General features: G+C 38.8%; 1 protein-coding gene across 6 annotated transcripts in view; it reads right to left on the bottom strand.

Moving 5' to 3' along the window:
- The window catches only part of LOC129700815 (CMP-N-acetylneuraminate-beta-1,4-galactoside alpha-2,3-sialyltransferase-like), a 389167-nt gene that overhangs the window by 112801 nt on the left and 263527 nt on the right, over nt 1-12839 (bottom strand). For 5 of the 6 annotated variants that reach the window (XM_055641534.1, XM_055641538.1, XM_055641536.1 and 2 more), the window contains 2 exons: nt 6179-6242; nt 1271-1366 (listed from right to left, as the gene is read on the bottom strand). In XM_055641534.1, the coding sequence (XP_055497509.1) occupies nt 1271-1366; nt 6179-6242 (160 nt within the window). Of the gene's footprint in view, nt 1-1266; nt 1367-6178; nt 6243-12839 lie in introns of those variants that run through there. The other variant, XM_055641540.1, reaches the window with a different exon arrangement.

Below are 12839 nucleotides of genomic sequence, written 5' to 3'. Positions count from 1 at the left end.
ACCTATTTCCTTCGCTCCATAGATGCTGCTGCACCTGCTGAGTTTCTCCAGCATTTCTGTATACCTTCTGACATTTATCATGTCTGTCCCTATCTCCCCACACTCTATCTGTTCAAGGACATCACCTTTTGCTAATGTCCATATCTGAACAATCAATATTATAATGTTTACTACTTTAGACTATCTTGTCCAACTCCATCGTCACAATAGGAGGTACAAGGAGCTGCAGATGCTGGTTTACATAAAAAGGCACAAAATGCTGGAGTAACTCAGCGAGTCAGGCAGTATCTCTGTAGAATATGGAAAAGTGACATTTTGGGTCGGGACCCTTCTTCAGTCTGAAGAAGGGTCCTGACCCTAAACGTCACATATCTATGTTCCCCATCGATGCTGCCTGACCCGCTGCGTCACTCCAACACTTCATGTCTTTATCTTCTATCTTCAATCTTCACAATGTTGTTTCCACAATCACACCACCCACCATCTGATGTTTTGGATACATCTGAAGCGGGGTGGAATGATTTCCTTACATTTTTTAGCAGGAGGTACATCAGTAGGAGGTACATCAGTAGGAGGTACATCAGAAGATGACTTCTGTACATCAGTCATCTAAGGAAAATAGCTGTATCTGAGAAGTTACTTTCTGATGTCCTGAACCAAGTTCTACTATTGTTTTATATGTTTCCTCGCTTGATAACGTAATAACAATAGTGTAATGGACAATGCTTCAAACGCTATCATGTGGCAACAGATGTCTGCATGAATCATTGAAAGAGTATAATTTTAAAAAAAGTGAAAATCAATTGAGATATCCCACAGCAAGCAAAAATCAAAAGACTGGAGAAATTCAACAGGCCAGATAGCATCTGTGGGGGTGTTAAATAGTCAGTCAGTGTTTCGGGTCGGGTTGCCAAACAAAGTAAAAAAATTGAAGTGTAGACTGTAAGTGAATGTGAAAAACTTTCTCACTCGCTATTAACCCTACATCTTTGTAATTGCTGTTTTGCTCCTTTTACTCTGTGCTGCCATCCTTCTTCTCTCTGAAAGATTCAATGTCCTGTATTCTTGTTCTACTGATAAAATTATCATTCTTGTCCGACTTGAATCTTACAACTTCCTCATTGCCCAGGCTTGCTTCTTACTGACCTTTATACCAGTTGATATCTAATGTCAAAACCATATATTTCAGGCGAGTTTTGAATGAATCTGATCTCACTTCAAATATACACAAAATACAAAGAATGATCATACAGACTGAACCAGAACTTACCTTATGACAACATCATATTCATCAATTCTTGGGCCAAGAGATTTGTTAGCCACTATTCCTCCATTGCCCATGATGATGCAGCGTTTGCAGCTTAAACTAAAAGAGAAATGTTTTATCATCAACAGTTCCTGTAAATCACCAAGGTAAAATTAAATTTGAATATCACAATATAATAGGAAAAAAGTAGCTCTCATGTTCATCACACTTCATCATTATAATAAGCGGTGAATGCATTTTGCCAAAGACTCTGCTTCCTCTGCCCTTTGAGAAGAGAGTTCCAAAGAGTCACGACCCTCAGAAAAGTAAAATTGCATTAATTTATAGCTAATACGAAACAAATATATTAAAAAAAAACATTCTTCAAGGTAATTAATCTGGAATTTAAACCTGATCTCTTATATATTTCACCAGGCAACAGTTTGATCAACTCTTAATCATTCTCTAAAATGGTTCTAGTGTGAAAGCTTGGGGCAGAGGTGGGTAGGGTGGGTGGTTAGCCGGGATCAGCAATTAAGATTAGATAAGAGATGCTAGTCTTGGCAGATAAATCCACATCCTCTAAATAAATATCACAAAAAGCCTACAGTTTGACTTGCATGGATCATATTGTTCTTAATTTGAAAACATTACATGTTTGAAATCAATCTGAATGCACAATGGTGAGGTAAAGAGGACTCAGCTGGTATATAATTTTTGAATGGATAGAAGCAGCTCCAAATATATTGAAAACATCCAAGCCAGGCAACCTCTTAATACGGAGAAACAAATACATTTAATGTGGGAGTTGAAACTGATCCGGAACACGCTGACAGCTAACTGAGGTGTCCGTAGAGAACTGATGGCCAGCTGCACGCTCAGCAGCACGTCCCAGACATCCGCATCTGCGCACAGCGCCACAGAATTTGGGATCCTGCTGGAGGTCAGAGATGCGCTCATCCAATTTCAAATCCCGGGGTGTGTTGCAAGTAGGCGAGCCAAAGAACTGGGTACATTTCCTATCTTACCTCCTAGCCATCGAGTGTAACCCCATTGAATGAGTTTAGTTTAGGGATACAGCCTGGAAACAGGCCCTTCAGTCCACTGAGTCTGCACCAACCAGCAATCACCCATATGCTGGTTTTATCCGACACACTGCGGACATTTTTTTCACGGAAACCAATTAACCTACAAACCTGCATGCCTTTGGAATGCGGGAGGAAACCGGAGCACCAGTAGAAAACCCACCGGTTGCAGGGAGAACATACAAACTCCGTACAGACAGCACCAATAGTCAGGATTGAATCCAAGTCTCTGGCATTGTAAGGCAGCAACTCCACCGCTGCCTCACAGTGCCACCCCAGTCTTCATTTGAAAGGCAGCTTCAGAAAAATTGTGTGTCTACTTTTGAAGCCAGAAGTCCTTTCGACCAGGGACTTGGTTCCTGCCACCTGCACTCTAATTTCCACCTGCCTGCGCTTTGTGTGAGGCCACTGAGCCAACTGCTCGTGTGCTGGGAAACAAGCAGCCACAGGTGTAGTGTGGTAAACATTGACTGTGAGACATAGGGCATGATGTGGCCCTAACATTAATTCCCAAAAAAGTTACAAGGATTTGAAAGTTGGTGTTCATTCACTGGGTGACAGATAAACAAGCCAATCCATGAATAAGAGTCTTTTTTTTTAGAAGCACAAAGAAATAAACTGATTACTGGAGTAACATTGGTTTGGCAAATATGGTAGGAAAGTAAAATTTATTACACTTAAAAACACCCAGGGAGTAAAAAGGAAATAAACACAAACCAACGTGGAATTATAAAAAGGTTGGGTTCCACAGGCTTATTAAAATCTTTGAGGATGTCCCATAGTTTCTGGATGAAGGGAAATGGGTAGATGTTTAACATCTTGACTTCAGAAAGTATTCAACATAGCTTTTTTTACACAAAACTACTGGCAAAAACAGAATCTCATGGGATCATGAAGGAAATTTGGAATTGGAATATTAACTGTCCAGATAATAGGAAACAGAGAAGAGTTATCAATGGCAATAATTCTAATTGAGCAGCTGTGACCAAAGTTCCCAAGGGATCTAACCTGAATTCCTGCTGCTCATATATTTATTAAAGCTCTCAGTGAAGGTATTGTGAATATAATATGACAGAAGCCATGATTTATATAAAATGTTTCTTTTAATTGTCAGAAATGTTTTTGTTTTAAAGAATGTGAACTCAGACTTCCCAAGATGGTGACATTTTTAATTAATCATCTGGTAAATTACTATATATATTAAATCTCCTCAATAACTTTAAGACATTTCAAGAACGAGAGTTAGAAAGTTAGAACACGTGGTTGCTTGCAGCCTCAACAAATGCTGTTTATAAGTTTGTTATGATGTGGGGGATTTGATTCTACTAATCAAAATCATCTACAATTTATTAGAAGACGGATTTCAGTCACTGTACATTAGAAGAGCAGGTTGGCATAATCTCTATCATTTTGTTCCATGCAATGTTGACTGATAATATCTGCCTCGTATCCTGGAAAAATACTCATTTTGGACTAGTGGGAAATTTAATAACACCCACACCACTTGGCATGATTATTCGTCCAGATCTTATCAATTCTACTCTACCTAAAATATTATTTTCAAATTTTGTTATTATCTCTAGGAGAGATGAAAGTTCAGGAGAAGTTAAACATAGTATTACAACATTAAAAATTGCCAAAAAAAAGCAGGAAGCCATGAGTATTGGGAGTATTTCACAATTTAGCAAACCAGGGCCAAACATTGATGAGGAAGGGGAAAGAAAATATGAGAGTCAGCAAGTGTGAAGCATTAAAACAGAATGTAAGAATTTCCACAAACGTAAAAAGGAAGATGAAACAAGGGTTAATGTGTCTTTTATAGCTGAGGCAGGTGAATTTTTACTAGGGAATTACAGATTGGTAGTGAAATTAAACAAATATTTTCTATCTGCCTTTGTCAAAGACACCAAAAAAACTGAATGCAAGATCATATGGACTAAGAGCTTGCAAAGGACATGCATAAGTCATGTCCAGGCTAAATGAATGGACAAGGCCATGACTTATGAAATATAGAAACGTAGAAAATAGGTGCAGGAGGAGGCCATTCGGCCCTTCAAGCCAACACCACCATTCATTGTGATCATGGCTGATCGTCCCCAATCAATAACCTGCCTTCTCCCCATATCCCTTGATTCCACTAGCCCCTAGAGCTCTATCTAACTCTCTCTTAAATCCATCCAGTGACTTGCCCTCCACTGCCCTCTGTGGCAGGGAATTCCACAAATATATGTAAGGTCATTTACATTGTAAAATAAATACCAAGGCAGCAAACTTTTTAAATGTCGAGGACTTTGGTGTTCAAACTTGGATGTCCTTGTGGATAAGTTATCGAAAGTTACCATGCAGGTTCGAGGAAGACATACTGGGTGATGTACTCAAATTCTCTTGCAATAGGTGGAGAGGAGATGCCTAATTACCTCGAGGCAAAAGAGACTAGAGAAAGGAGCTCTTTTTGAAACTTCTTTCATCAGAGGGTAGTTAATCTGTGGAACTCATTGCCACAGAGGGCTGTGGAGGCCAAGTCAGTGGATATTTTTAAGGCAGAGATAGACAAATTCTTGATTAGAACAGGTGTCAAGGGTTACGGGGAGAAGGTGAGAAAATGGGATTGGGAAGTAGAGATCAGCCATGATTGAATGGCAGAGTAGACTCGATGGGCCGAATAACCTAATTTTACTCCTAGAACGAAAACTACTGGAATCTAGCTCTTGGTACGCTGCCTTTCAGCAATCGGGACACTGAGTAGAGAAGTTGGGATTACCATTATGTATACTCCCAGTGTTTTCTTCACTTACACTATTCCAATGAGCTTAACAACATGGCAGGTAATAAGTGGGCAATCAGCAGGAGAGAGAAAGGAAAAGAAATGTCCAGGTCAAAAATAGATGTCTGTCATAAAAAAATAACTATCAATAAATAACAACCTGCAAGGCAAGATAATGTGACTGAAACAGTGAACTGCAATGGTGCAATCAAACTGCCATACGGTAGTCAGGCTGGAAGAATGGTTGCATTATAATTAATATACAATTGCAGGGGTAAGGAGAGGAGTTTGATGGGATTTTAAAAAGCAGATGACGATATTGATGACAATTTAAAACCTAATTCTCTGAACAGAGAGAGCCTCTACAGCTTTGCATGGATAGGGGTAAAGGATATACAGGTGAAAAATACAATGATTGTATCCTAAATAAATCATCACTTGAGGGGCACATTCAGTGGCTTATTTTATGAACATTACTGAACCACTGAGATATTTATCATTTCCCAATATACCACGAGGATAAAAGAATAATCCAGCCAGATGGCCCTTAGCCATTTATTACACCTTATCTTTACAGCAACTTTGAAATTGTAGATTTCAAAATTTATTAATCCACCAAAAAGAAAACACAAATCATCTCCGCATACCTCTCACAAACTTACACGGAGTTGTTCAGTTCTAATGTTGCAACACGGAAATTGCAGGTGTCATTTTGAAGAACCTTGAAGATCATGGGGAACAAACTTTTGACATCTTGGGAACTGTATCCAATGTTCAATGTCAAAACACATCTTAAAATGAAGCCTGGCTGACAACAGCTCATTTCAGAAGGCAATCGCTTAACATGCATGGATTTTATGTATACTTCTCAATTTGAGAGAAAAAACATGTATTGGGATTAACTTGACAGTACACAAAGTCAAAGTTCTAAAACAGTTAGAGATGGTTTAGCTACTACTAACTAATAACAATTTGACAAAAATATAAAGCAGAATCAATTCAAACATCCAAAGCAGTATCGTGTTTGAAATAACATTTGCACTTTTCCTTTCTAATATTCTTATAATATTTCACTGTACCTACCTATCCAGATGTGAAGTCAAGGTGAAGTGTTTTGTTATTCCCAGTATTTTTTGTATAACTGTTTCTGCAAGAAACAAAAACAACAGAAACAAAATGTCAATAAGCAAGTGAGATACAAGATGTGGTCCTCCGCTATTTACAAACTATTTCTTTCTTCTTCCAGCAACATATCTTTTGATTTCAGCTGAATCGACAAAAACTGGCAAATTGTATTTCACTCTTCATTCCCAGCATTGCTCAAGAAATTTTCTGGCAATGCACTGATGACTATGCAATGCTGGCGTCTCTCTTTAGCATAAAACTATACAAGTCAATGTTGCACGTCAAGTCTAAAATTATAGCAGTAGCACAATTCGTTGTTTGAAGCAGAAAATGATTAAAATGCTCAACATCTCAGGTAGCATTCAGGGTAAGAGAAAATAAAATGTAAATATTATCAGAAAGAGAAGTTTTTAGAGAGAGTGGGCATTCTAGATGTCAGATTCCGGATATCCATAATTTTGGGATTTGTTCCTGTGAATGAATTATCCTTCAAATATTTGATTGTCATTTTCAGAAGGCAAATTACTGCCATTCGTGTAGTTATATTCTGAGAAACCTCTGCTTCGGCAGTCCTGAGGATGACTTGCTTTCATTCCAATTTTATGCATTCTGAAATAGGGTCATTAAGCATGGAGCAGACCCTTCAGCCCAACTTGCCCATGCTGACCAACATGCTCCATCTACTCTAGTCCCACCTGCCCATATTTGGTCCATATGCCTATCCTACACAAATGTATTTTACATGTTGTCATTCTACCTGCCTCAACGACCTTGTCTGGTAGCTCGTTTCATATACCCACCACCTCTGTGTGAAAAACTTGCCCCTCAGGTTCTTAATTTTTTCCCCCCTCATCCTAAAACCATGCCCTCTAGTTCTTGATTCCCCTACTCCAGGTAAAAACTCTGTGCATTCACCCTGTCTAGTCCCGTTATGATTTATAAACCTCTATAAGATCACGCCTCAACCTCCTGTATACCAAGAATATAGTCTGAACCTGCCCAACCTCTTCCTATAGCTCAAATCCTTAGGTCCTGGCAACACCCTGTTAATCTTCCCTGCACCCTTTCCAGCTTAGCAGCAACCTGCCTATTGCAGGGTGGCCAAAACTGAACACAATACTCCAAATGCGGCCTCACTAATGTCTTGTACAGCTGTAACATAACAGTCCAACTTCTATACTAAAAACCCTGACTGATGAAGCCGATGTATTGAAAGACCTCTTGACCACCCTATCGACCTTTGATGCCATTTTCAAGGAACTATGAATCTGCACTCCTTGAACCCTCTACTGTACAACACGCCCAGGGCCCTGCCATTCACTGTGAAGGTTCTGCCTTGGGTTGACTTTCCAAAATGCAGCACTTGCTCAACTGATCAAGATCTTACTGTCATTTCTGATGGAAATTGAGGAATTATACTTTGTCCCATACAATGCCGGGGATGTCAGATTGGGAGATGATGCTACACTACAACTACAGTGGGTTTAAGGTGAAATAATTTAATGTGCATTCATAATTTATTTATAAGAGTATTGTCTTTGACTGTGAAGGTGAAAAATATAGCAAGTATAAAAGTAGTACAACTATAGTAAATATAAAAATGAGGACATTTCCAACAGTGCATTATATGTATACTTCCTTGTGTTCTCTTCACTAAGATATTTAACGTTATGCCTTTGGATCACATGAACTCACAAGCCTGTATGCCCCAGACATTCAGTAACATTTTCAGCACAAGTCCCTGGTAATCGTTCAACTAACATGCTCCATAGGTTTTATGCTTAGATTTATCTTATATATTGTGCTTTATTTTAGAATTTGTTCCCTTGTTTGTGCTTATAATGTTCGCCAAGTGAAACAAAATAAGGGGATAGGGGGATAAGCTGTATAGTGAGCTAGGTGCTTTTCTTTCCAGATATTTCAAATTGCAATGATCATGCACATCTACCTCTATGATATTGTTTATCTCAGTCCATCTACACTCTTATAAAACCCGAATACCCGTCCATCCTTCCACCTTCTCCTCCATTCTTTGTGAATTGTATTTCCCCTGTTGTTCAGAATGTATCTCTTGACTTATGCCTCAGTCAAGTTGTATTGGTTCGAGTCACTTCTCTATCTCAAAACTCACAAAGGGGTGTTGCGATTAAAAAGAAAATGTCTCAAATATAACAACCTTGTACCCAGCTCATGATTTTGCATAAGCGATATATTTATGTGATTATTATCTGAAGTTGCAAATGAACAAAGTAAACTGAAATTTCCAGTCTCTCATTAGGCTTGTTGAAGAGTCACGTCAGGCCCTAACTAATAATTTATGAAGCACTTTAACAGTAGAAATGATGTATGAAAGTCTTAACTTTTTCTATGACCTGTTGCTATTGGAAGGTAACATTGTTAGGCTGGATTAATGTATTAACGTTCATTCTTTGCAAGAATTTAATTCAGCTGAAGGAGAACTATCATATAACCATATAATATAACCATATAACAACTATCGATTAGTCACCTCTAAAAATAAATCTGTCACCTCTTTTTGATACGACTTTGGCCTGAAATGTTAATTCTGCTTCTTTCCACAGATGCTGCTTAACTTGATGAGTGTTTCCAAACAACAAATATCACAGCTGTTATCATTTTAGACTTGATATGCAACATTGGCTTGCATAGTTTAATGGCAATGAGAACATAATTAAAAATAAGAAGTAAAAAATGTAAATTTAGGATTTCATAAGGCAACAGATTTTTCTCAGTATCCAATTTTTTCTCCTTATCTCTGCCAAAAAGTGGTTTTGTGTAAAAAATATATGAAATTTGTTTAAGAAAAGTGACTTCTTAAAGCAGCGCCCTCCAGCATCATATCTGCATGACTATTATTTAAGTACAAGAAATGAGTATCAGTACACAACTGCATTGCAGGAGGCATTAAAAGCAAAATCCCCTTTTTATCAGGCACTTACAGAGAACAAAATCAACAACTGGACCGTGCTAAATCTTCAGACCTGAGATCTTCTTCCACTTCACAGCTCAGCTGAATTACTCTCTTAAAATGAAGATTGAGCTTTAAAATAATAAATCGAGCAACACAATGTTACCTTCAATCGATGGTAGAAAATGTTAAGACTTTCACTCATGATTTCTGCCATTAAAGTGCATCATAAATTATTAGTCAGGCGCTGATGTGACACGAGCTAATCTAATGGAGGACTGGAGATCTGAATGGTTGTTAAGTTCCTTCACACAATAAAAATCAAATAAAAGTATCACTGGTGCAAAACAATGAGCTGTACACACTGTTGCTATATTAGGGTCTATTTTCTTTCTAAGTCCAATGTTAAGGAATTATTTTTTTGGGGTGGGGGTTATGAGCGCTCAGAGAACCAGAGCACCTAGTGAAAATCCACTTGGTTACAGGGAGAATATGCAAACTCCTTACAGTCAGTCCCGAACCTGGGTCTCTGGTGCTCTACTGATGTGCCACCCAGATGTAAAGAAAATAGATACCATTCAAACAATTCAGAAGATAATTGATTATTCAAAAGAAGCAAATTTTAAATGAAGGGATAGAGGTTGAGAACAATTCTGAAAGCAGAAAGTGAGTAATGATGGCAGAAAATCTAATTCTGTGCTGAACTAGGTTTAGAGTTTAAACAAGACGATATTTATATTACAAAAGTAGTTTTCCTGTTTCTAAGCTATTTGTGAAACAATATAAGCTTATCAAGAATCAACATCAAGATAGAATGTCTTTGTGCTTCCTCCGCTTTTTCACCTTAAAAAAAAAAAGGATTTTATAATTCTACCCACCCCCCCCTCATTGCTAAATAGGCCCGCATAAAGATATGTAACCTTACAAAACCTATTTCTTATCTGATAAGCCAACAGCCATAAAAGAATATAATAATGTGGTGATGTTTGCACAATTGAGCTGTATTTTAGACATATTTGCTTCAAATGAATTGCAGATTCCTCCCTTTTTCTGACCCCTGAAATAGTAGAGTATTAGATTCTGTCAACGGATCCTCTCAAGATTTGACTATTTGTCTGCACTTAGACTTAAAGAAAACAAGACAAAAACAACTAAAAGGTAGTCATCAAATGCCCAACTCTTTACATTCCACAATATGGAAGGAATCAATCATTCAAACATTATTTTATATTTTTGTACTTTTTCAACAGGAAAGAAAAGCAACCACTATGAAGAAAAGTAAAGTAAATAAAATTTAAAAAAGTCAATGGATGCCAACATTCCCAAGCTTCCCAGTGTCCTTGGATATATCTGATTAGGCCCGGAAGCTTCATCTACCTTTATACAACTTAAGACGTCCAACAATTCCTTGACTGTATGTAATATAGACTGTCCTCAAACCATCTCCATTAACTTTTTTAAGTTCCCTGATCTTCATATCTTTCTCCGCATAAAAACAGAGGAGAAATATTCATAGATAACCATGCGCATCTCCTGCGACTCCACATAGATCACCACTTTAGACTCCAAGGGGGGCCCATTCCCTGTCTAGTTGCCTGTTTTCTCTTAACATATTTAGAAATTTTCTTCAGATTTTCCTTAATCTTATCTGCCAATTATCCCCTTTTGCCTTCCTGATTTCCTTCTTTAGTATGTTTCTCAATCCCCCAAATCCATTAGGGATACACTTGGTCCCTGCTGCCTATACCTGGCTCATGCCTTTCTTTTTCCTAACCAGAGCCTTAAATTTCACTCGTCATTCAGGGTTTCTTACTCCGACGCCTGGCCCATCACTTTGACAGGAACATGCATAATAATCTTATAATAATAATCTTATTTATATAGCACATTTTTAGTCAACTTGCATTGACCCCAAAGTGCTTCACATAATTACATTACATTTACACACAGGCAAAGGTGGGTGAAGTGTCTTGCCCCAAGGACACAACGACAGTATGCACTCCAAGCGGGATTCGAACCGGCTACCTTCCGGTCGCCAGCCGAACACTTAGCCCATTGTGCCATCTGTCGTCCCTGCATGCCCTGAACTCTTTTAAAAGCATCCCACTTTCCAGACTTTCTTTTGCTTGCAAATAACCTTTTCCAATCAACCGTTGTAAGATCCTGTCTAATAGCAACAAAGCTGGCCTTGTCCCAATTTACAACTTTAACTCAACAACCAGCCCTGTTCTTATCCATAACTATTTAGAAATAATACAACTGTGGTCACTGGTCCCACAGGGCTCACACACTTATACATGTCACTTACCCTGCCTAATTCCTTAAAAGTAGATGAAGCTTTGCCCTCTCCCTTGGAGGGCCCTCTACATATTGTCTAAGGAAACTTTCATAGTTGACAAACTCCACCCCATCCAATCCCTTGGCACATTGGCAGTCACAGCCTTTATTGAAAAGTTAAATCCCCATTATAACAACCCTATTAGTCTTTCACCTCTCTACAATCACCCGGCATATTTGTTCATCCAATTACCGTTGACTGTTTGGAGGTCTATAATACAATCCCAACAATACGATCATCCCCTTTTGATTTCTCAACCCCACCCATGTAGCCTTACTGCAACAATATCATTGCAGACAACTGCTGTGATATTCTCCTTAATTGATAAAGCAACCCCCCTCCTTTTTTATCTCTCTACCTCTATCTCGCCTGTATCACTGAAATATTAAGATGCTAGCCCTGTCCCTCCCTCAGCCAGGTTTTTGGTAACTGCTGTAATGTTCCAACGTACGGTCCTATTCACGTCCTGAGTTCATCCACGTTACCTGTCAGGCCAATAGCCTTGAAATAAATGCAATTTATTTCACATTCCCTGCCAAGCTCCTGCCTCTGCTGTCTTGGACTCAAGTTTACGGACTTTCAGCTTCCCACGTATCTCACATTCAATGCCCTTTCCCTTGTAGGTTCCTCTACATATTACCTAAGGAAAGTTTCACACTTGACAAACTCCACCCCATCTAATCCCTTGACACATTGGCAGTCACAGCCTTTATTATGAAGGTTATAATCCCTATTACAACAAAGCTATTAGTCTTGCAGCTGTCTGCAATCTCCTGGCATATTTGTTAATGCATTGGATCGCATGCCCCTGCCAATCTAGTTTAAATCCTCTCGAGTAGCACTAGAAAACCTGATGCCAGGATATTGGTCCCCCTCCATTCAGGTCCTACCCGTCCCTCTTGTACAGTTCACCACTGCCCCAGCAGAGATCCCAACAATCCAAAAATTGTAATCCCTGCCTTCTGCACCAACTCTTCAGCCACGCAATTATCTGTCTTACCTTCTTATTCCTACCTTCACTAGCACGTGGCACTGGGAGAAATCAAGAAATTATTCCCCTTGAGATCCAGTTTTTTTTTAATGTTTTGCCCATCTCCCTGTACTCACTCTGAAGGACTCATCCTTTTTCCTACCAATGTCATTTGTGCCACTGTGCATAACAACTTCTGGCTGCTCACCTTCCCCCTCCCCCTTATAGCAGTCACGATGATCATCCACAATCTCCTTCTCAGATCAACTAGAAAGGGACAATCAATGTCTTGCCAATGTCGAAAAGAAATTCCAACAATTGTTTCATAACATTATGATGGTGCAGATATAAAAGCAACTTCTAGATGCAGATATTCAAGTGA

Source organism: Leucoraja erinacea, chromosome 10, assembly GCF_028641065.1.
Source record: "Leucoraja erinacea ecotype New England chromosome 10, Leri_hhj_1, whole genome shotgun sequence".
Taxonomy (NCBI): Eukaryota; Metazoa; Chordata; class Chondrichthyes; order Rajiformes; family Rajidae; genus Leucoraja; species Leucoraja erinaceus.
The sequence above is the reverse complement of the archived record's forward strand: the minus strand, read 5'-3'. Positions and strand labels throughout refer to the sequence as shown.